This window comes from Schistocerca nitens, chromosome 5, assembly GCF_023898315.1.
Source record: "Schistocerca nitens isolate TAMUIC-IGC-003100 chromosome 5, iqSchNite1.1, whole genome shotgun sequence".
NCBI lineage: Eukaryota > Metazoa > Arthropoda > Insecta > Orthoptera > Acrididae > Schistocerca > Schistocerca nitens.
The window spans coordinates 834454142-834480751 of record NC_064618.1 but is presented as its reverse complement, the minus strand read 5'-3'; the positions used below and the strand labels follow the sequence as shown (position 1 = coordinate 834480751).

Genomic DNA, 26610 nt, shown 5'->3' with positions numbered 1-26610 from the left:
AAATGTGTGCCCGACCGAGACTCGAACTCGGGACCTTTGCCTTTCGCAGGCAAGTGCTCTACCAACTGAGCTACCCAGGCACGACTCACACCCGGTCCTCACAGCTTTACTTCTGCCAGTATCTCGTCTCCTACCTTCCAAACTTTACAGAAGCTCTCCTGCGAACCTTGCAGAACTAGCACTCCTGAAAGAAAGGATACTGCAGGGACATGGCTTAGCCACAGCCTGGGGGATGTTTCCAGAATGAGATTTTCACTCTGCAGCGGAGTGTGCACTGTAATGAAACTTCCTGGCAGATTAAAACTGTGTGCCCGACCGAGACTCGAACTCGGGACCTTTGCCTTTCGCGGGCAAGTGCGCTACCAACTGAGCTACCCAAGCATGACTCACACCCGGTCCTCACAGCTTTACTTCTGCCAGTATCTCGTCTCCTAGCTTCCAAACTTTACAGAAGCTCTCCTGCGAACCTTGCAGAACTAGCACTCCTGAAAGAAAGGATACTGCGGAGACATGGCTTAGCCACAGCCTGGGGGATGTTTTCAGAATGAGATTTTCATTCTGCAGCGGAGTGTGCGCTGTAATGAAACTTCCTGCCAGATTAAAACTGTGTGCCCGACCGAGGCTCGAACTCGGGACCTTTGCCTTTCGCGGGCAAATGCTCTACCAACTGAGCTACCGAAGCACGACTCACGCCAGGTCCTCACAGCTTTACTTCTGCCAGTATATTTCACCCTCATCAATAAAGATAAAGACTTCTTTGTAATGTTAAAGATGATATAGGTCTCCAACATTGTGGGCATAATGCAATCATGTGACTGTGTCATCTCTTACTATGGACAGACATAGACTATTGAAACATAATCATGAAGTGGAATGTGATAAGACAAGTATCATGGTGCACACACCAAGTTTGTGGAACAGCATAATTAAGGAGTTAGTAACAGTACCCCTCCCCCCCCCCCCCCCTCTCTCTCCGTAATGATCTGGCCATTTACGAGGCCATAGAATATTTCAGAGAAGATACTGAAGGATGCTCCCCGGTCATTTATATGGACCACCTGCCCCTAGCCAACACCATCTGTTGCCCATCAAAGAACAAGTGCCCCTGCCATTACCATCACCATGAATACATCACGCAATTCATCATAGATGTCCATCAAGTGAAAGGCACAGACAACTTAGTCACTGACCACATGTCATTCATCGGTGCCATCTTATCCATGACGAACTTCAACAAGCACGTGCAGGCTCAGCAGAACAACCCTCAGCTACAGGACCTCTTAAATTATTCCTCCTCCATCCTTATCACTGAGCCAAAGTTTATCCCCAGTTCAACCTGCCCTATCCTCTGTGACACAGTCCAGGGATGTACATGCCTGCTCATCCCACATCAGTCCCACAGAATTATTTTCAACTTGTTTCACAACCTTGCCCACTCCGGTGTCTACCTGCTACTCACATTATAACTGATTGGTAAGTTTCACCCCATGTTAAGCGAGACTGCAAGTTGTGGACGAGGGCCTCTGAACTGTGCCAGTGATGTAAAACCAACCGGTACACTCAGTCCCCACTAGGCACATTCCAGATGCTGAAGGCATACTTTTAATACATTCATGTGTGCCTGGTTGGCCTCTTACCCATCCAGCAACTACTGCTGCCCCCTCTCCATTGTTGAATGGATAAAACATTGGGTAGAGGCTAGACCCATCCAAAACATCACTGCTGAAACAGTTGCCAGAGCTCTTGTGTCTACCTGGTTCATGCATTTTGGCTGTCCTGCCTCCATAACCACTTACCAAGGTAGGCAATTCAAAACCTTGTTGTTTATCAAGCTCCATAAACTATGCAACAATACCCATTGCAGAACCACCGCCTTATACCCTTAAGCTAATTGGCTTGTCAAGAGGTGGCATTGCACCCCTAAAGGCTGCTCCTATGTGCACAAGGGTGACTGGTCTGATGCACTCCTATGGATGCTGCTATGTATCCACATGGTGCATAAATAAGACCTCAATGCCTCACTAGCTGAGATTTTATACAATGAAACGCTATCCCTACCCAGTGATTTCGTCTCTTCCAACCACCCCCTACCCCAACCTCACTTGTCAGCTTCATTGACAGGGTCCAGCCTCACACTGCCAACCTTTCTTCTCCAAAGACCTATGTCATGCTGTGTGACAATACTGTCCATGCCACACTTCAGTCCCCATTCTTGGGCCCACATAGAGCTCTCCAGCTTGCCCCTAACTCCTATGACATTTTGCTTAATGGCAAGCCAGTCACAGTCTCCATCAGCTGGCTGAAACCGGCCTGGTATCTCATCGACAAGTCCCCTAATGTAAACTTTATCTTCAGGGTGGCTTCACCACCTACTCCTAACCCACCTCCCCCTGCGACCACCTCCTCTCCTTTCCAGATGCTATTCAACATCTGCTGATTCTGCCTCGAGGATCTTAGCCTCATGATTACAGACAAGGAACTGGTAGTCACAGGGGCTCACAATGACTGCACGGTGCACGGTTTCACCAGAGCCCCTGGATCTACCCAGTGCACATATACCAGGACAGACATCTTCCCTACTTCCCCCTCTCATACCAACCTGTGTGAGCCATGCATGCACCTGCCTATTTCCATAAATATCATCTGTACACCCCGCATCAGACTCACATTTCTGCAACCCCCCCTCTCACAGTAGTCATGGCTTCCACATCATGCCCACACAACAGGGGAGTGAGGGGTGGGGTGGGGGGTTGGCTCTGTGGGAACAGTAGCATCACTGGCCAGAGAAAATGACTCATAGTCTTATCTCAGATGGTAGACGGGAGAGCAGTTCAGTTTGCTCTGTGCCTCAAGTGTGCTAGGTTATTTATTCTTCTATCTATTGAGTTTCTATAAAATAAAACGTGTTGTGTACTCTGTGACACTATGTTGTCTATCACTTGCTATCGTTATGTACTGGCCCCCTACATGTTAAACAACATTGCACTCAACTGCTGGATTGGTCCCAAGGGGGTAAATGACAAGAGCTGGTTTCTGATGGCCTCCACATTGACACACAATCTGACACCAAGCAGTTTTTACCTTTGAGGACCATAAAGGATCATGTATATATGTCTCCTTTACCACCTTATCTAGTCAAGCTTAGAAACTGCATTGTCATAACAATTAGTCCAGACACACTGATGAAAGTTCGCGAAGAACTAATCTATCGACTCAATGTGTGACATGTGATGAATGGGGCTGATGCTGAACACTGGTAGGAAAAATTGTTTAAATTGCTCTTTCATTTGATGTATTATTTATAATTGTAAATTGAACATAATAAATGATTCAAAGTCTTAAAATCTTTATATCCATTTTGAAACACCCTGTAGTGTAACACATTGATCCTGAGCCTGTAGAGAACAGGCTCTCATACTACTTGTTGTTGTTGTTGTTGTGGTCTTCAGTCCAGAGACTGGTTTGATGCAGCTCTCCATGCTACTCTATCCTGTGCAAGCTTCTTCATCTCCCAGTACCTACTGCAACCTACATCCTTCTGAATCTGCTTAGTGTATTCATCTCTCGGTCTCCCTCTACGATTTTTACCCTCCACGCTGCCCTCCAATACTAAATTGGTGATCCTTTGATGCCTCAGAACATGTCCTATCAACCAACCCCTTCTTCTAGTCAAGTTGTGCCACAAACTCCTCTTCTCCCCTATTCTATTCAATACCTCCTCATTAGTTATGTGATCTACCCATCTAATCTTAACAATCTTCTGTAGCACCACATTTCAAAAGCTTCTATTCTCTTCTTGTCCAAACTATTTATCGTCCATGTTTCACTTCCATACATGGCTACACTCCATACAAATACTTTCAGAAATGACTTCCTGACTTGATGTTAACAAATTTCTCTTCTTCAGAAATACTTTCCTTGCCATTTCCAGTCTACATTTTATATTCTCTCTACTTCGACCATCATCAGTTATTTTGCTCCCCAAATAGCAAAACTCCTATACTACTTTAAGTGTCTCACTTCCTAATCTAATTCCCTCAGCATCACCCGACTTAATTCGACTACATTCAATTATCCTCATTTTGCTTTTGTTGATATTCATCTTATAACCTCCTTTCAACACACTGTCCATTCCATTCAACAGCTCTTCCAAGTCCTTTGCTGTCTCTGACAGAATTACAATGTCATCGGCAAACCTCGAAGTTTTTATTTCTTCCCCGTGGATTTTAATTCCTACTTTGAATTTTTCTTTTGCTTCCTTTACTGCTTGCTCAATATACAGATTGAATAACATCGGGGAGAGGCTACAACCCTGCCTCACTCCCTTCCCAAACCACTGCTTCCCTTTCATGCCCATGAACTCTTATAACTGCCGTCTCATTTCTATACAAATTGTAAATAGCCTTTCGCTCCCTGTATTTTACCTCTGCCACCTTCAGAATTTGAAAGAGAGTATTCCAGTCAACATTGTCAAAAGCTTTCTCTAAGTCTACAAATGCTAGAAACGTAGGTTTGCCTTTCCTTAATCTATTTTCTAAGATAAGTCAGAGGGTCAGTATTGCCTCATGAGTTCCAATATTTCTATGGAATCCAAACTGATCTTCCCCAATGTTGGCTTCTACCAGTTTTTCCACTCATCTGTAAAGAATTCACATTAGTATTTTGCAGGTGTGACTTATTAAACTGATAGTTCGGTAATTTTCACATCTGTCAACACCTGCTTTCTTTGGGATTGGAATTATTATATTCTTCTTGAAGTCTGAGGCTATTTCGCCTGTCTCATACATCTTGCTCATCAGATGGTACAGTTTTGTCAGGACTGGGTCTCCCAAGGCTGTCAGTAGTTTTAATGGAATGTTGCTTACTCCCAGAGTTTGTTTTGACTTAGGTCTTTCAGTGCTCTGTCAAACTCTTCACACAGTATCAGATCTCCCAGTTCATCTTCATCTACATACTCTTCCATTTCCATAATATTGTACTCAAGTACATCGCCCTTGTATAGACCCTCTAATACTCCTTCCACCTTTCTGCTTTCTGTTCTTTACTTAGAACTGGGTTTCCATCTGAGCTCTTGATATTTGTACAAGAGGTTCTCTTTTCTCCAAAGGTCTCTTTAATTTTCCTGTAGGCAGTATCTATCTTACCCCTAGTGAGATAAGCCTCTACATCCTTACATTTGTCCTGTAGCCATCTCTCCTTAGCCATTTTGCATTTCCTGTCAATCTCATTTTTGAGATGTTTGCATTCCTTTTTGCCTGCTTCATTTACTGCATTTTTATATTTTCTCCTTTCATCAATTAAATTCAATATTTCTTCTGTTACCCAAGGATTCCTACTAGTCCATGTCTTTTTACTTACTTGATCCTCTGCTGCCTTCACTACTTCATCCTTCAAAGCTACCCATTCTTCTTCTACTGTATTTCTTTCCCCCGTTCCTGTCAGTTGTTCCCTTATGCACTCCCTGAAACTCTGTACAACCTCTGGTTTAGTCAGTTTATCCAGGTCCCATCTCCTTAAATTCCCACCTTTTTGCAGTTTCTTCAGTTTTAATCTACAGTTCATGAACAATAGATTGTGGTCAGAGTCCACATCTGCCCCTGGAAATGTCATAGAGTGGGACATAGGATACCAGGATCTACAAAACCTAGACCAATAATAGTGAAGTTCATGTCCTACAGGAAAAGGTCAGAAATCTTCAGAGCAAAGAAGAAATCTGTTATGTTAGATCTAACAATACAAAAGGATTGAACATTTTGAACTATGTGATTTCAAGATTTGGGCTACAAAATATATGACAAAATGAAGGCACAATAGTGTGGGAGACCCAAAATGGAAAAACATTAGTTTGCAATGCAAATGAACTTGAAACTCTATGCCTTAGGAGTTAAGAACATTCCAACTCTTGCTGCTGCAAGCTTGTGTGTTTACATCGTTATTGTAGATTATAGTTCATCATAACTTAACCAGTTTAAAATGTTTTGTTTTACTTCATTATTAATTCCTGTTTCTATTGTTTCTTATTTACTTTATTAATTACTGTACCAACTTAGTCTTACCTTCATTTTTATTTAGCAATTTATCATAATATTATTATCATTACTCATAATTAGTGTCATTAATAGTACACTCCGTTTTTATTCCATTTACCTTAATTTTCAATACCATTGCTTACAGATTATTCTAGCTCTGTTTAGAAAGTTTCTTTTCCTATCACTGACTATTTAATGACTGCTGCAAAGTTCACTGGCCTTAGCCTCAAAGCCTCACACTTCTCTGAAGGTACCTGCAGTTTTCCCTTCCAGGAGCCTGCACTTGGCTACCTTAGTGTGCTTCACTATGCTCGATTCCTTCGCCAGCATCTGACCCAGAGTTCCTAATGTCTAGCAGTGGTAACCTCACAAGTTCTGCATCTGAATGTACCAAGCTCCACATTGCACATGCAAATGTCCAGTCTCTGGCAGCTCGTCTCAACAAGTTCCATCATATCTTTCAAGACACAGACATCCATGTAAGACTTCTGTTAAAGACATGGCTCAAACCAAACATTCCCTACAAGCTCAGTAAATCTAGATGGCTGCATCTTTCTAAGGCATGACGGATGTAACAGGCAAGGGGGTGGAGTAGGGACATACATATGCTTTGATTTATTACCTACTACGCTACACACATCCAATAATAATGAAGGTAAACAAGTGGAATAGGTGCTCATGGAAATCACAACCCATGATAAAAATCAGCTCGTGTGAGTCCTCTGCAAACTTTCTAAAGGAGGCAAGTATGCCTGCTTCAGAATGGGTCTTTCAAGACTCAAGTTGACATACGAGCATATAATTATAGTTGGTGACACTAACATAAATTTTTTATACAATGGTTCTTTCAGTGTGAAATTTCAGTGGATGCTTTCTTCTTCTTCAAAAGTGTCACTTCTTCAGGTGGCTCCTACCCATCACGCAAAGAGTGGTCACACTTTCATAGATATATTTGCAACAAAATTCCCAAATCTCTCAAATACCTACAATTGGCATGTCTGCTCATGTCATAATTGTCATGACATACTCACTAGAATGTCCTAGAAAGAGACCAAAACTGACAACATACTGAAACTTCAAAGGCATCAATTTATCTGAATTTGCAGCTGAGGTGCAAGAAGTAGTTTGGGGGACATCTTTTATGCCCTTATGAGACAGAAACAAGAAACTCCATATATTTACTAATAAGCTTGCAGAATTATATAACTAGTATGCTTCCCCAAAGACCACACAAAAGTAAGAAGCAAGCCCACAAAATGGCTAACTGAAGAATTGACACAGCTCATGAATCTCAGAAACACTATATACCAGACATAAAAACTGCACCCCATGCCTGAAACTCATGCTGCTTACAAGCAGAAGCAAAACAGAGTCAGTCAAGCTGTGAGAAATGCAAAACTCAGGCATGCCCATACATTAATCTATAACAAAAACTGAGCAGTTATCCTGTAGAAAAACCTGCATGGTCTTGGTATAGACAAAGTAAAAGTTATAGTTAATCCCTTTGTCCCAGCCAGAGAAATTGACCAGTACTTCATATTACCTACAACCACAACTGAACCACAATCAAAACAGATGCTCATCGATTACCTCATGGAGGTAAACAACTACAGCCACAAAAATTTATATCAAAAGCATGTTATTTGCAATCATGCATATCAGATCAGCATCTACTGGACACAATGACATCACAGTCCAAATGATGAAGCTCATTACTGTCTCATTATTGTTCCCAATAAAAGATACCATCAATTACAGTACTCCTTAACCGCGACACACAAGTCACTGAAGTGGGGTTAACCAAAAAGGCTTACACAGGTGACCAGCCTACCTGACAGGAGGCCCTAGCCATGTGACATTACATTTTTCACTCCTTAACCACAAGTTTTTCTTGAGGCCTGGATACAAACACTAGTTAAGCCACTAACAAAAACAACGTTGCCACAACATTCTCTGATTGCTGACCTGTTTGCATGCTTCTTGTGCTATCCAATGCCTTGAAATATATATAGTGCAGACCATCTAACAATGAACAACCTACTAGATGAATACCTATTTGATGAAATGGGTGACCTGAAGCTTGCCATGGATGCACAAGAGACAATATCATGTGCTTCTTAGACTTTGGCAAAGCCTTTGACACTGTCAACTTTGACCTTTTACTTGCCGAACTTAGCAACCTAACTTTCTCACCGAGTACAGTGCAATGGTTTCACTCATACCTGATGTCTTGCCAACAATGTGTCTTGGCTAGCATCATAAAATCACAATGGGGATAGGTAGTATCAGACATCCCCCAGGGTTCAGTATTAGGTCCTATACTATTTTCATTGTATGTCAATGATGTGTCAACAGTTTTGTCCTGCTCCCAGAATCACATGTATGCTGATGACCTGCAGCTGTATCGAAGCACAAAACCAATAAAACTGGAGAAAACTATCAAGAATCTCAATACCATCCCATGCACACTATCTAAATGAGCATAGGATGTAGTATCCAAAACCCAAACAGTACTGGTTGGTCGTTCTGGTTTCATTAATCTGAAATATAGGTAATCCCTACCATCTTTAACACTCAATGAGAAAAATACCTTCAGTAAAGTCTATGAGTACTAACAGATGAAAATCTAAATTGGACTGAGCATGTGCAAGAAGGTATCAGCATACCTCCATGTCCTACAAAAACATAAAAAGCTCTTCCATTTGGCCTGTAAAAGAAACTTGCACAAACACTTATACTTTCAATTATTGATTACAGCAGAGTTATCCTGCAAGGCTTTTTTTGAGAAATCTCTTGATGCCAGCAACTGGTTATGAATTGCTGTGTTTGTTGTACCTACGATGTTCAACTTAAACTCATATTTTATCATCATATGCACACATGTCCTGGCTGTGTGTAGACAAGCACTGAGATTTCCATACTATCTGTCTTCTCTACTGTCTTATCAATGTACACTGACCCCCGTATCTCTCTGTGACTTCAATTATTTTGTCTGAACAACATGGCAGAAACACCTATTCCCATCAGAACAAAATCCATTCAGTCCCAGTCCATCATAGTCCTTCTCAGTAGCAGGAACCCGACTCTGGAATACCTCCCTGCATCAAGTTAGAGAATGGAATAACACCTACAGGTTCAGAAGACAGTGAGTGACATATCTAGTAAAGCAACAGTAATGATAACCATTGTCCCTGCATGCACACATTATCCTTGTACATGCTGGTGTAATCTCCTTTTCTTTCCCCAGAACTCAACTATATCAGAAAACATCTATCTTGTACTACTATAAATTCTTTTTATATCTGCTATTATCATTGGTGATATTATTATTATTATTACTACTATCATTATTACTGTTAGTGGCAGAAGCATCAATAATTGGATGAGTACTGCCAGAATTAACGTTTTTAGTTTCTAGTCAGTGTTATTTACTCACATTGTCAGTATAGATACTGAAATCATTTTAATGCTATTTGTTGCATTGAAATGGTTATCTCTTAGATTAAATGTGATGTAAAATAGGTACTGTATGTGTGAAGCCATGGTCTGATGTAAGAGAGGACCTGATGGTCCTAATCAGGTCAAATTAAATAAATAATATGGTCAATAAGGATAAACTGTGTTATGATAAGCCTGCACCTTAGCAGTTTTGGCTCTCCTTTTTCGTAAATTATGATCCATGTGGATATTTGGTGTACACAACTACAGAAAAGGTATTTGACATAACTTAGGCATAAAATCAGCTGTCAGTTTGTGAATATGAAATTGCAGTCATTAGGGAAGGCATGATTGGAAATTCAACAAATCTGCATAAGTATCATAAAAGAATAATAAATGACGACGGAGGAGTGGTATCTAATCTACTGTCGGATGCAAAAGATATAGGTGACATTGTATTTGAGGCAACACCTAGTTGCTGCCTCTCTCTTTCTACCACAGATGTTCACAACTTACTCTTCCAGTTTTCCAGAAACTTCTTTCAGTACTGCTGTTGCTTTTCTATTTTGCAAATAAACTTTGAACGGAACTCTTTGTATTTATGAAAGAAGGGAGTATGAAAGTATGTGTGCAGTTTTGAGCCTGCTGTATTACATAACTAGTAATCTTTGTGATACACTGAGCAGACCTGTGAAACTCTTTAAAGTAGTAATTACAATGACCATGTCTAAAGCAGAACATTGTTATCCATCACTGAAAACCTCCTTATGGAATACTATGGAACATGAAAAACTGTTAGCACTTGCAGTGCTCTCTACTGAACAAGACTTCATTTTAGAAATTCCAGTTGAAAAATTTTAAAAAAGAAAGAAAGAAGAATGGAATTCCTCTACAAGTGATCACCACCACATCAAATGGTAGAGATACAAACGAATGGCATTAACATTGACGCTACTGAAAAAGGTTAGTAAGGCAGGCTTATTACTTTTTGCACAAATACATTTGCAATTCCTGTTAATTTCTTTCATTCTGCAAAGAAATACTTTATTCTGTGTGCATATTTTGGTGTTATTATAAGTAGAAGCTACAATGACACAAGCAAGCGATGAGTTTATATTATGGATTACAAATGCTTGGAATGTCCATTGATTTTTTCTCCTTTGTTAACATTTTTTGTGGTGAGTAAAGTGCACCACCATCTATTTGGGTCATGAGCTGCTACTGCTTTGCACTACAGGAGAGTAAAATAGATACCCTTGCATTGCTAAGTAAAATTTTTTAATTGTGCCTGAAAGATGCACATATGTGTGAAGTGTAGGAACTGGTAAGGTTGGATGAGATAAAGGAACAGCATAATGAATTCTGTGAATTATAAAAAAGAGAAGTGTTATGTTAATTACAAAACTGTTCCTACATCTAATACTGAGCTGTTCTTGGATCTGCAATAGTCACTTCCTTTTTATAATTCAGTCTTCTGCCCATTACTCCATCTTTTAGGTCAGTTCTGGTCTGTCCTCTCAATCATTATTTTCATTCCATTCATAGTTTTTAATATAATAACTAGTTTACTTTAATTTAGATACATTACACTTTCTGTGGGCCACACCATGGTACTTCAGTGGCTCACAGGCTATTGTAAATGTCTTGTCCAGATTGCAGATATTCCAACTAAACTAAGATGTGCATATATCATAAATACCATGAGAGCACTACAGAAGTGGCACTTCTTGTACCTTAGATCTAACTATACTCAGTGGTCCAAAAAATATCCTAGCTCTTTTTTGATCAGTAATGTGGAGTTTTGGACTTTTAAAACAACATTGGTTGTGGTAATGAGAGTTTTATTAAATGTAGCTTAACATGTAACATATTTAGGTTAATTTACCTCAACAAAATTAACATCCGAGTATTTAGTGTACTCCTCATTGGCATTCTTGAGAGACTGAACTTTTCTCAGCAATGAATAAACAAAACTTTCAAGCAATGCAGGCTCAATTTTTTGGTATCAGACACAAACTACCTTCTATATAGGTTCAATTTTAGATGCACAGCAGTACTGCCACTGCTTTCTTGACATTACTGACCAACTGTTCTCAGTGGTGTTCATGATGGGAGAGTTTGCTAGTCACCAAGCTCTCTGGAAACCTAAGTCTTACAGGCACTGCTGTGTAACCCCCAATTGATGGCAAATGGCACTGACATTTTGCAAATAAATGTCCCAACATTTGAACCACTGAAATGGTCCCAAGTTGTGTTCATTACTTCCTTTTCAGTGATTCTTCATTACACTGCACCACTGCCAGTATTTGTACATACTTTGACCATTCAAATTCCTTTGGTATAAAAGGCACCCCTCACCATAACACTTACAGAGAACATTTTGGGTTTGTAACACAATCACTCTTCACTACCTCTCATGTCTCAATCCAGAGTTTGAAGCTATGTTCACTGTCATAAATATTAACTTATTTTTGTCATAGAAAGTTATCCTGTCCCAGTCTTCCATGGTCCAGTTTTCGTACATCTTTACAAACAATCCTGTCTGTGACATGTTTCTTAGTCAGAAAAGACTTTTTCTTGGAGTTCTTTTTTTTTAAAAAAAAAATTTGTCTAAGCACAATTTAATGTGAAATAGTCTTCTTAAAACAGTGTTCAGTTTTGGAAGCAATCTGATCCAAATTCATTTTCTTTCTCTCTTTGGTTGTATTTTTACTTGCTAGCATAGTTGGGGCTTGTACCTTCTTTTGAACACTATTGTGACAGTCTTCATATTCCATTATCTCTTGGCTTTTCTAATATGTTTCCCATTTTTTTGCTGGTCAATGAACAGTTTATTTGCTATTTTCCTATCTGAATTTTCTGCATTTTTTAGAGCTAACACCATTCTTTGCTTTCTCTGGGATATATCCTTCTTTCTTTCCATAACGTAAAATGAAAAATTTAGGTTACATGTACTGCAGGTATCTTTTTAAAAATACCAGTGTGTATATTATGTAACTACACATGACTGATGAATAACAGAAATATTACAGCTTCAGATAAACACATTTTACTGTTGATAGATTACAGAACAGAGTAAACAGCATGTGACAAAAAAGTGAGTCAAGGAGAACTGTCCAAAAACCACTGACCTTGGAGACTGCTTGGGCTGATGTAGTCAAAAATTGATCCACTGTTGATTGCTGTCACACCATATTTAAAACTATAGAAATATCATAACAATGGTCACTGATGGTGTCACCATTTAGTGTCATAAACTACACTAACAATTGTGTTTAACAACAATGAACACATAAAATGTCAAGCTGAAACTTTCTGTATATTGTTTTTACTCTGTAGGAAAGGAAAAAGAGTTTTTCACACTTCAGTACCTGCTAGTAGGCATAAAATGTACAAGGAAATACTGGTATACTATCCAGTGTCATAGTGGTTCATTTAGTGTCACAGGTACTTGTGGTGTCGATAGGTCACATCAACCACACAAATTACAACCTTTGGAATATTAACTGCTCTGATGAGCCACCACGTTTAATTCAGTCTGCCTTTGTACTTCATGCAGTGTTCATGTGTATCAGTCTTCATGGCAAAATAAATGTGTATATAGAAAACTTGGGAACTGTTTATTACGTATATTACGATCTGTATCCAGAATCCTATATTGGTGACCCTGGATGAGAAAGAGTTCTACATCTTCCGCGACTTCAGTGCCAGTCGTATAGAATCAACAGGTTACACGTCTGACGCCATGGCTACATCACCAAACATTCTTTACAAAGATTTGGAGGCCCAGCTCTTATGACCAGGCCAACACAACCTTCCACCATTGGTTATTTCGCAGCTAACAGACAATGATCTACAATCTTCAATGAGGATAACCTCTACTTTAGCAACTCCACAATAACCAAGTGTTACGCAGTTACAATGGACTCAGGCTTTGTTTTGCCGGGTTACACGCAATGACAAGTAAAAAGTGAATTAGACGATCTACTAAATAGTGGGATGATTAATCACTTGTACGAAGTTCAAAGGGACCAAAATTCGCACACGTGCTTTGATACTGTATGCGCCATGATGTTACCAAGCTACACCAGCCTCACCTTCCTCACAAATCAGTAACATACATTTTTATGCATCCAGTTCGCCACAACAAACCACCGGACTGGCAGCCCAGTTTCGTGACCACATGGGTAAGAGTGCACCCAACATAGCCTCTTCACCCAGCAATGTTGTACTATGACAGTGCAACCGCCAACAGGTTTAACCAGTGTTTTATGGTCCTACCATGAAGGGTGCACAGCCAGTGTGCGCAGAAATCTCTTGTTGTTGCCATTTTAAGCTCCAGGCCAGCCCCCCCACACCCCCCACCCACACGGGGCCTCGATTCCAACCATGCAACCACTCACTCCTTCCGCAGTACCATCTGCGTCTGCCATGCTGGTCTTCTGCGTCATTTCCGAGTTGGACAATGTTAGTGCTATTCCTGCAACTTCAGGCCCTGTTTATGGGCCCTCATTATGCGCTGCTCATCCATTTGCTCCCACAGTACTGACCATGCCTGCCACGTAATATTTTCGGGTGTCTTCAGAGACATTACAACCAGCCGTTGTTCTGAACATGTGTGCCAGTAACATTTCCGCTACAGTGATGCCGGATCCTAGGATGAACTTTTGTGCAACAGGACCGCAGGCCTTCCAAGACATGCCGAAGCCACCTTCATCTCCACCTCCAGGCCACCTCCCCAGGCTATCTCCCCTGTACAAGGACAATCCAGTTTCATGGTTCGCACTGGTGGAACACCTCTTCGAGCTGCACCAAGTGACTGATGACAATTCCAAGTTCCTATGTTAGGTCACACATCTTCACGACCACTCGGATTTAATTTGTGACCTCTTACTTTCACCTCCACCGCAACTGAAGTACGAGTTCGCCAAGAAAACGATATTGGACCAACTTGCCTGCTCACCACAAGAATTGATAATCAAGATTATGTACGAGGACCATCTGGTGGACCATACTCTGTCACAACTTTGGCGCCACCTCAGGTTACTCGTGATGCCAGACATCACTCTGTGGGCGGTATGGTCTGCCGAGTTACCTACCGATCTACAGATACACCTACTGCTGCACTCTTTCGAGTCTATCAGATCTAGCCTATGAATTGCAGATCAGCTGCATGCGCTCCTGCGCCAGAAACACCCAGCTCATCCCCCATCACTGTGTGACACTACACCTCCTGTTTACCGGCCATCTGTAGACACGGGGGAGGTCCTGTTCTGCTTCCATGCCTTCTACGTCACCAGGCAGTACTCGTTCGCTTTCTTCTCTTTCTGAGCACTCAAGACTTGCCCACGCTCCATAAGTCCCAGTTTACATCCCAGAACAAATCAACGAGGACAAGCCTCCCCTGCTATCACAGTCACCGCCATCGCCACATCTGGCTCATCAGTACTGTTGTACCACAAGATTTTTGGGTCTGAGGCCAAGAAGTGGACATTACCTTGCCAACACCCAAATGCCACCCGCAGGAACTAAGTGACGCCGAGTCCTGTGGGGAACTTCACAGGCGTCCCCTAACTTTGCACTCCGTCCACTCGGCCCCTTGGCTGAGTGGTCGTTTATACATGACAGACATTTCATCACAGTTTGTCTACCTAATTGACACTGGTGCAGATGTGTCTATCATACCTTGATCGTTGGCTCCTGCTGAATTTTCACTGACAAAGTCTCTCCTAGGAGCTGTCAACGCATCAATGTTACAAACTGTCCGTTCTGTGAAAGTGATGGTGCACCTATCCCCTTCTCTGCGTTTCCTGTGGACCTTCTACATCGTTGACATCAATGAACCAATTTTTGGTATGGATTTTTTGTCCCATTATAAGCTCTCCCTGAACGTAGTCCAGTGTTCAGTGTTACACCACCCATCTAACACTCACATAGCGTGCTCTGGCACCCATACCCCTCGCACCATTTCTGCCGCAACACGGGATTTAATTTGCGAGTGTTCCGTCATTGCGGGCAAAATTGTGACCTGCTTTACTTTCAGAATATGAATCAGCGGTGCACCTCTGCCGGGAGAACAATAAGCTGAAACAACACATTGCTCACACTTACAACGAGCTCGCTGCGGCTCGTACCTCGCTGTTGAAACTGCAATCTGCAGTTCCTTCACTGGTTCGAACTTCATTGCCAAGCATCAGTTCGAACACTCATCAGATTAGTTCAAAAACATTCATTGTGTGTGATGATTCGCGTTCAGTGACCTCCGCACTGCCCAAGTGCCCACTATGCACAGTGCCTCATGTTTCAAACAGTGTCTCTAGTAACAGTCGCTCGTGCAGCATGATCACGCCCACTATGCAGTCAGCCGCACTGCTTGTTGAAAAACATCCCCCCTCTCCCGCATGCCAGCCAAGCAACTTGGCGGTCATCGCTGTCCCTTGCGTGTCGCCAGCGTCTCTCTCGTCCACGCCAGTTACCCAAGGCAAAGTTAACAACAGACAGTGGCTGCACGCCCCACTCCGCTCCATGCTGCATGTGCAGCCGACCTCTACAAACAAGCGAACGCTGTGGTCACATAATAGGCATGTGACTTTTGTGCTGCCTTTTCCCACTTGCACTAATGGCTACACCTCATCGCTTCCCACTTGTCCCAAAACTCCACATCAGAACGTTACTCAGCCTCGTGTGCAGTTAAGTCTCTTCCATCACTGACAGAATGACACACAAGATAATTACCACTGCCAGCCCTCCTATTAGAAACAAGGTTAGATGCCTATTAAGTTCTGTGCTACCCGGCAGCAAATTAACGAACTTCTGGAGGCACGCATTCTACAGCCATCGCACAGCAATTGGTCTTCACCAGTTCACCTCGTCACCAAACATGATGGTTCTTTTCGAGTGTGTGGTGATTACAGACATTTAAATGCTCGCACTGTCATGGACAATTACCCCGCGCCAAACATAAACGATTTCGCTCATATGTTATTGCGCGCCACAATCTTCAGTGTGATTGACTGCAAATGTGCTTATCACCAGATTCCCATAGCGCCGGAAGACATTCCAAAGACTGCAATCATCACGCCGCTCAGTTTGTTCCAGTACAACTTCATTCCATTCGGTTTCAAGAAAGCGGCACAAACGTGGCTACATTTTATTGACTCAATCTTATGATGATTCTAGTTCTGCTTTGCATACCTGAATGACATACTCATTTTCAGCAAATCGACTGAAGACCACAAATATCATTTATCCCAGGTCCTCCAGACTTTGGCATCGAACGGTGTCAAGGTCAACAAAGAAAAATTCCAATTGCATCAGTCTTCTGTGACATTTCTGGGTTACACTGTCTCCACAGATGGAACACAGCCTCCCAAATCCCGTGTGCAGGCTATCACGTCATTGCCAACCCCAGCTACGTACAAAAAACTCAGATGTTTCCTAGGTACTATAAATTACTACCACCATCATCTACCTTCTGCTGCCATCATGTAGGCCCCACTGACAGACTCGCTCTCTGGCAAACAAATTTTGGGGGTTAAACCAGTCCATTGGACTACACCCATGCTAGAGGCTTTTTAGGGTTCTTAAAACAGCTTTAGCTCTACTCGCCCACCCTGATCCGTCTGCCGATTTTTTCATCACTACGGACGCCAGCGGCATCATGGCAGGGGCAGTATTACAACAGAGCAAAGGCGACACAGTTTCACCACTTCATTTTTTCTCCAAAAAACTGTCTACAGCACAGAAGAAATATTCCGCTTTTTATAGAGAGCTTCTAGCGGTGTACAAGGCCATCAATCATTTCTGCACTGACATCGAGGGCCATCCTTTCTTCATTCTTACTGATCACAAACCGCTGATGGTTGCCTTCTGCAACACACCAGAGCATCCTCTCCCCCGACGTTTCTGCCACTTGGACCTGGTCTCTCTATTTACTACAGACATATGCTACATCAAAGGCATGGAGAACATGCCCACTGATTTCCTCTCGCGGATCAATGCTGTTTCAAGTATAGTCGATTTATCCAACCTCGCCGCTCTACAGGCTTCGGACAAGGACACTCAGGTTCTGCTCACGGACCCACAGTCTTCACTCATGTTTACCAAGGCTAAGTTCCCTGGCATTTCAGATGAAGTTTGGTGCAACTCTTCTACAGGCATTCCGCGGCCTTTGCTCCCACCCATGCTGCGCTGACAGGTTTTCGATGCCTTGCATAATCTCGCCCACCCCGGCGTCCAAGCCACCACTCGCCTCCTCACAGAGTGTTTTGTGTGGAATGATGTGAAACGGGATTGTCAAACATGGGCACGCAGCTGCATTTCCTGTCAACAAAACAAAATAGGATGTCACTCCTCTCCACCACTTGGCAAGTTTGACATCCCTAACCAAAACGGCCTTGCTGTGCTGGTACTGCGAACGGCTGAAAGCAAGGGGAAACTACAGCCGTAATTTTTCCCGAGGGCATGCAGCTTTACTGTATGATAAAATGATGATGGCGTCCTCTTGGGTAAAATATTCCGGAGGTAAAATAGTCCCCCATTCGGATCTCCGGGCGGGGACTACTCAAGAGGAAGTCGTTATCAGGAGAAAGAAAACTGGCGTTCTACGGGTCGGAGCGTGGAATGTCAGATCCCATAATTGGGCAGGTAGGTTAGAAAATTTAAAAAGGGAAATGGATAGGTTAAAATTAGATATAGTGGGAATTAGTGAAGTTCGGTGGCAGGAGGAACAAGACTTCTGGTCAGGTGACTACAGGGTTATAAATACAAAATCAAATAGGGGTAATGCAGGAGTAGGTTTAATAATGAATAGGAAAATAGGAATGCGGGTAAGCTACTACAAACAGCATAGTGAACACATTATTGTGGCCAAGATAGATACGAAGCCCACACCTACTACAGTAGTACAAGTTTATATGCCAACTAGCTCTGCAGATGATGAAGAAATTGAAGAAATGTATGATGAAATAAAAGAAATTATTAAGATAGTGAAGGGAGACGAAAATTTAATAGTCATGGGTGACTGGAATTCGAGTGTAGGAAAAGGGAGAGAAGGAAACGTAGTAGGTGAATATGGATTGGGGCTAAGAAATGAAAGAGGAAGCCGCCTGGTAGAATTTTGCACAGAGCATAACTTAATCATAGCTAACACTTGGTTTAAGAATCATGAAAGAAGGTTGTATACATGGAAGAACCCTGGAGACACTAAAAGGTATCAGATAGATTATATAATGGTAAGACAGAGATTTAGGAACCAGGTTTTAAATTGTAAGACATTTCGAGGGGCACATGTGGACTCTGACCACAATCTATTGGTTATGACCTGTAGATTAAAACTGAAGAAACTGCAAAAAGGTGGGAATTTAATGAGATGGGACCTGGATAAACTGAAAGAACCAGAGGTTGTACAGAGTTTCAGGGAGAGCATAAGGGAACAATTGACAGGAATGGGGGAAAGAAATACAGTAGAAGAAGAATGGGTAGCTTTGAGGGATGAAGTAGTGAAGGCAGCAGAGGATCAAGTAGGTAAAAAGACGAGGTCTAGTAGAAATCCTTGGGTAACAGAAGAAATATTGAATTTAATTGATGAAAGGAGAAAATATAAAAATGCAGTAAATGAAGCAGGCAAAAAGGAATACAAACGTCTCAAAAATGAGATCGACAGGAAGTGCAAAATGGCTAAGCAGGGATGGCTAGAGGACAAATGTAAGGATGTAGGGGCTTATCTCACTAGGGGTAAGATAGATACTGCCTACAGGAAAATTAAAGAGACCTTTGGAGATAAGAGAACGACTTGTATGAATATCAAGAGCTCAGATGGAAACCCAGTTCTAAGCAAGGAAGGGAAAACAGAAAGGTGGAAGGAATATATAGAGGGTCTATACAAGGGCGATGTACTTGAGGACAATATTATGGAAATGGAAGAGGATGTAGATGAAGATGAAATGGGAGATACAATACCGCATGAAGAGTTTGACAGAGCACTGAAAGTCCTGAGTCGAAACAAGGTCCCCGGAGTAGACAACATTCCATTGGAACTTCTGACGGCCTTGGGAGAGCCAGACCTGGCAAAACTCTACCATCTGGTGAGCAAGATGTATGAAACATGCGAAATACCCTCAGACTTCAAGAAGAATATAATAATTCCAATCCCAAAGAAAGCAGGTGTTGACAGATGTGAAAATTACCGAACTATCAGTTTAATAAGTCACAGCTGCAAAATACTAACACGAATTCTTTACAGACGAATGGAAAAACTAATAGAAGCCAACCTCAGGGAAGATCAGTTTGGATTCCGTAGAAACACTGGAACACGTGAGGCAATACTGACCTTACGATCCGCAGCTCGTGGTCGTGCGGTAGCGTTCTCGCTTCCCACACCCGGGTTCCCGGGTTCGATTCCCGGCGGGGTCAGGGATTTTCTCTGCCTCGTGATGACTGGGTGTTGTGTGATGTCCTTAGGTTAGTTAGGTTTAAGTAGTTCTAAGTTCTAGGGGACTGATGACCATAGATGTTAAGTCCCATAGTGCTCAGAGCCATTTGAACCATTTTTGACCTTACGACTTATCTTAGAAGAAAGATTAAGGAAAGGCAAACCTACGTTTCTAGCATTTGTAGACTTAGAGAAAGCTTTTGACAATGTTGACTGGAATACTCTCTTTCAAATTCTAAAGGTGGTAGGGGTAAAATACGGGGAGTGAAAGGCTATTTACAATTTGTACAGAAACCAGATGGCAGTTATAAGAGTCGAGGGACATGAAAGGGAAGCAGTGGTTGGGAAGGGAGTAAGGCGGGGTTGTAGCCTCTCCCCGATGTTATTCAATCTGTATATTGAGCAAGCAGTAAAGGAAACAAAAGAAACATTTGGAGTAGGTATTAAAATCCATGGAGAAGAAATAAAAACTTTGAGGTTCGTCGATGACATTGTAATTCTGTCAGAGACAGCAAAGGACTTGGAAGAGCAGTTGAATGGAATGGACAGTGTCTTGAAAGGAGGATATAAGATGAACATCAACAAAAGCAAAACGAGGATAATGGAATGTAGTCGAATTAAGTCAGGTAATGCTGAGGGAATTAGATTAGGAAATGAGACACTTAAAGTAGTAAAGGAGTTTTGCTATTTGGGGAGCAAAATAACTGATGATGGTCGAAGTAGAGAGGATATAAAATGTAGACTGGCAATGGCAAGGAAAGCGTTTCTGAAGAAGAGAAATTTGTTAACATCGAGTATAGATTTAAGTGTCAGGAAGTCATTTCTGAAAGTATTTGTATGGAGTGTAGCCATGTATGGAAGTGAAACATGGACGGTAAATAGTTTGGACAAGAAGAGAATAGAAGCTTTCGAAATGTGGTGCTACAGAAGAATGCTGAAGATTAGATGGGTAGATCACATAACTAACGAGGAAGTACTGAATAGGATTGGGGAGAAGAGAAGTTTGTGGCACAACTTGACCAGAAGACGGGACCGGTTGGTAGGACATGTTCTGAGGCATCAGGGGATCACCAATTTAGTATTGGAGGGCAGCGTGGAGGGTAAAAATCGTAGAGGGATACCAAGAGATGAATACACTAAGCAGATTCAGAAGGATGTAGGTTGCAGTAGGTACTGGGAGATGAAGAAGCTTGCACAGGATAGAGTAGCATGGAGAGATGCATCAAACCAGTCTCAGGACTGAAGACCACAACAACAACAACAACAAGTGACGTTTCTGTCATGTACATATCGACCTTATCGGTCCCCTGCCTCCGTCGGAGGGCCACAAGTATATCTACATCTACATTTATACTCCGCAAGCCACCCAACGGTGTGTGGCGGAGGGCACTTTACGTGCCACTGTCATTACCTCCCCATTCTGTTCCAGTCGCATATGGTTCGCGGGAAGAACAACTGTCTGAAAGCCTCCGTGCACGCTCGAATCCCTCTAATTTTAAATTCATGATCTCCTCGGGAGGTATAAGTAGGGGGGAGCAATATATTCGATACCTCATCCAGAAACGCACCCTCTCGAAACCTGGCGAGCAAGCTACACCGCGAAGCAGAGCGCCTCTCTTGCAGAGTCTGCCAATTGAGTTTACTAAACATCTCCGTAACGCTATCACAGTTACAAAATAACCCTGTGACGATACGCGCCGCTCTTCTTTGGATCTTCTCTATCTCCTCCGTCAATCCGATCTGGTACGGATCCCACACTGTTGAGCAATACTAAAGTATAGGTCGAACAAGTGTTCTGTAAGCCACCTCCTTTGTTGATGGACTACATTTTCTAAGGACTCTCCCAATGAATCTCAACCTGGCACCCGCCTTACCAACAATTAATTTTATATGATCATTCCACTTCAAATCGTTCCGCACGCATACTCGCAGATATTTTACAGAAGTAACTGCTACCAGTGTTTGTTCCGCTATCATATAATCATACAATAAAGGAGCCTTCTTTCTATGTATTCGCAATACATTACATTTGTCTATGTTAAGGGTCAGTTGCCACTCCCTACACCAAGTGTCTATCCGCTGCAGATCTTCCTGCATTTCGCTACAATTTTCTAATGCTGCAACTTCTCTGTATACTACAGCATCATCCGCGAAAAGCCGCATGGAACTTCCGACACTATCTACTAGGTCATTTATATATATTGTGAAAAGCAATGGTCCCATAACACTCCCCTGTGGCACGCCAGAGGTTACTTTAACGTCTGTAGACGTCTCTCCATTCATAACAACATGCTGTGTTCTGTTTTCTAAAAACTCTTCAATCCAGCCTCACAGCTGGTCTGATGTTCTGTAGGCTCTTACTTTGTTTATCAGGCGACAGTGCGGAACTGTATCGAACGCCTTCCGAAAGTCAAGGAAAATAGCATCTACCTGGGAGTCTGTATCTAATATTTTCTGGGTCTCATGAACAAATAAAGTGAGTTGGGTCTCACACGATCGCTGTTTCCGGAATCCATGTTGATTCCTACAGAGTAGATTCTGGGTTTCCGAAAACGACATGATACTCAAGCAAAAAACATGTTCTAAAATTCTACAACAGATCGACGTCAGAGATATAGGTCTATAGTTTTGCGCATCTGCTCGACGACCCTTCTTGAAGACTGGGACTACCTGTGCTCTTTTCCAATCATTTGTAACCTTCCGTTCCTCTAGAAACTTGCGGTACACGGCTGTCAGAAGGGGGGCAAGTTCTTTTGCGTACTCTGTGTAGAAACGAATTGGTATCCCGTCAGGTCCAGTGGACTTTCCTCTGTTGAGTGATTCCAGTTGCTTTTCTATTCCTGTCCACAATAGACCGAATGTCTCGTTGGGTGGAAGCCGTCCCCTTACCCAACATCACAGCAGAAACTGTGGCCAAACGATTTGTTTCTTCTTGGATCACTAGGTTCGGCTGTCCGTCAACCACCACAACCAACCAATGTCGATAGTTTGAATCTGCACTATTTACAATTCTCTGTAATCTTTGTGCTATTAAAAAGACCCGTACGACAGCCTACCATGTGCAAAGCAACGGGTTGGTGGAGCGATGGCACCGCACCCTTAAAACTGCACTCAGGTGCCATGACTGTATCTGGTCCGAGGCACTTCCTTGGGTGGTGCTGGGCCTACGTTCTACACTTAAACCAGATTTACATGGGACAATTTCCGAATTCCTTTTCAGCGAAAACCTGGTTTTACCTGGGGAAGTAATTCTTCCCCAAGATCCTGGGGATTCCCCCTCCTTTCCAGACTTTATCGGAAGGATGCGTGCACACTTTAGAAACACCCAGCTACACCCACCTGTCAGCCATTGCGTACCTGAGACTTACGTGCTGACTGCACTCAGCTCTTGCTCATATGTCATGCTCAGGGACGACTCTGTCAGACAACCCATACAACCCCCTTACCTTGGCCCCTTCGATGTACTCCAGAGGGATGAGACGATGTTCGACATTATGATAAAAGATCAACTGCGAACCGTTTCTCTTCACAGGCTCAAGCCTGCATTCGTAGACTCCAACACCCCTCTGCCATCCCAGTCAGATTGCCTGAGCACATGTTCTTTTGATGAACACGCTAACAAGTCCATTCAACCTATAGTTGGGTTTTCTCCGTCCAATGATTCACCACCGCAGTTCACAGGTTTTGAAGACATTTCAGGTACTAGAGATGCAGGCGCCCCGTCCTTCATTTTGCACTGCAGTGTACCACCTGACTGTGTAGACAATTTGTCGATTATGGTGTTAGATAATCATGTGCTTGTACTGCTCACTGACAGCACAGACCCGACCCTCACCGAGCAGTTCAAAGTCAAGATAGTGCACAGCTTGTCCCTCCCACAAGAGTGCAATCCATCATGTGTTCGAGTGGCATCGATAGGTCACATCGACCACACAAATTACAATCTTTGGAATATTAACTGCTCTGACGAGCCGCCATGTTTAATTCAGTCTGCCTTTGTACTTCATGCAGTGCTCATGTGTATCAGTCTGTATGGTAAAATAAATGTGTGTATTGAAAACTTGGGAACTGTTTATTACGTATGTTATAATCCGTATCCAGAATCCCATATACTCTTTTCAAATAATTTAAAAATTGATAAATCTTAAGTAGCTTGTCAATAAGATTTTCCAGTAATGTTGATTTCACTATATATCTATTTCTAAATCCAAAAATATAATTCTCTTCATAAAAATAATATTTTAAATCGCTTGATAAATGGTTCAGACTAATTTAGGGTTCTAAAACTATGAATATTCAAGCAAACTATCATGTAAAGTGAAGTAAAACAATAAAATATTACAATTCAACTAAGTGGAGATATTTTTATTGACTGCAGTATGTCTTAATGAACATGGCTTATTATCAGTAAAATTATAGTCTTTGTTATTGAAATTAAGTAATGCAACTGCGAGGTAGTTGCTAGGCTGGAGAGATGATAGATAAGGATTTCAATCAGATTTTCGATCAACAAAAGTGTTCAAGTTATTGGAAGATTTGTTAAGCTGGATAAGGCTTTATACAAGAAGTGAACTGAACCAAGTTAGCAGTGGACATAAAATTACGTAATGTTACCATTTATGAATTTTTCTTTAAACATTCTATTAGAAGCAACATAATGTCGGCAAAGCACACTGTTTTAGTTTCTTCATAAATAATAAAGACAGTTTCAATTTACCTGTACTGACAGACATCAGAGCGCAGCTTGCTGACAAGCAACCGGCATGCTCCGGTTCCACCATAAGGTTGAGGATAGTTGGCGCTAATGAAATATGTGTTGTTTTCTCTCACAGTTTGTCCACAAGTAGCGTAAACTACAAAACAGAGAGTTATTACTTGAGAGCAGTAATAGACCTACAACGGTAAGATATTGTTACCAATTATATTTCCAGTACTATGAATGAATCAATTTATAACCAAAACAATATAAAAACTTATTGTAGATACCTCCCAATGTTGAAAGGGATAGAAAGCTCTGTGTCACTCTGTCATTCATTACTAACTATCCTAGTACTATAATGACATGAATGTGAACTGGAAGAAAGGATAAGAATGTGGAAAAAAAAGAAACTAATTGGGGAATGGAAATTGACTGTGGGGCATGAACTGTAGTTAAGATATATGACCATGATAATGTCATCTTATCCAATCCTAAAGCCTTCAGCATCTATTATGTCAAAGTAGAATTAACACCTGCATGAAGAACATAAATTGTTTCCCTGTAACAAAGTCCTCATTAAGTCCTAATTACAATAACTTCATTTGTTTACAATGCTTCTTGTTGACAGTGCTGAATTTAGAATTCTTTTTTTCCTGAAAAGAAACAAGGAGGATGAGCCTAGTTACTGGGAAGTCATGATGCATGTTTTGTTTACTTTACTTGTCCATAAGATGGCTCTGTTATATCATGATTACACTGTCCCATGACAGAAAGTGCTATGCCCAGTACTGTTTTGCAGAACTTACTGACAGGCACCTTCTGTATGGTGAAGTATGTTCCAATGCTCTCACTGCTGAAAGGCTGTACAGGGAATGATTTCCTAACAGACATTATTCATCATGATGAGTGTTTATTTCTCCTGATTGATGAATGCGGGAGACTGGATCACTGGAAAGAAGAAACGAGGGACCTGGCAACATGACAACCACTCTCGCACCTGATTTTGAAGAGGAGGTGCTGGAATACATTGCAGCAGACACCACTATAAGCACTTGTCATATTGCACATGAAATGGGTGCTGCACATACTAGCATGTGGCGAGTATTTCACAAAGAAAAATTACACCCATATCACCTACATTGAGTCCATGGAATGCTTGTTAGTGACCTTGCAGCAAGAGTCACATTGTGTCAGTGGTTGCTCCAACAATGGATTGATTGACCAGATTTTCTCCAAATTGTACTCCACACTGCTGTGGCCTCATCTGATCATGATAGTATTTTGAACAGCATGAATAGTCATGTGTGGTATGAGGAATATCCTCACACCATAGTTGTCACATTAAATACTTTTTGCTGTCACTATCTGTGTTGGCATTGAAGGTGACAATCTCACTGGCCTATATCTTCTGCTGTATTTACTGGTCACTGGATTGGTAGTGGAGATCCTATCCCATGGCCTGCAAGGTCACCTGACCCGAATCTCCTTGATTATTTGTGATGGGGATATCTGAAGTCACTTGTGTATGAGACCTCAGTGGATACACAGATGGGATTAGTTACCATAATTGTAGCTCCCTGTGATGTGATTGGAAACATGCCACAGATATTTGTTATGGTGTGTCAGAATTTTGTTCACTGATATCATGCTTGCATTGAGGTTGATGGCCATCAGTTTTAGCACATTTTATAAGATACAGTACAAACGGTACCTTCATTGTGTCAGTGGAAGTATTTTCAGTTAACTGTAAATAATGTAAATAAAAAAGTACACAGTAATGTGATTTTATTCCTGTTATCTCCTTAAGCTGGCTTCTCTAACCCTAGGTTCCCAACCTCAAATTGTTCAGAGGGGCATCCTCTATGCCTGGTTAAATTTTTGCATGGTCTTAGGGAAACACCTTGTATACAACACACCTGAGAAACTGAAAAGTGTATTATCCTTAAATTGTTTAACAAATAATTGGATCCAGTCCTCTTGCATAAGTTTCAAAAGTCTGAAAAATATTCTTC

The 26610-nt window shown here is 41.8% G+C and overlaps 1 protein-coding gene across 1 annotated transcript in view; it reads right to left on the bottom strand.

Moving 5' to 3' along the window:
* Window positions 1-26610, bottom strand: part of LOC126259796 (uncharacterized) — a 233611-nt gene that overhangs the window by 73996 nt on the left and 133005 nt on the right. The window contains exon 5 of the mRNA XM_049956818.1: window positions 24617-24752. Coding sequence (XP_049812775.1) covers window positions 24617-24752 — 136 coding nt within the window. The remainder of the gene's footprint in view (window positions 1-24616; window positions 24753-26610) is intronic.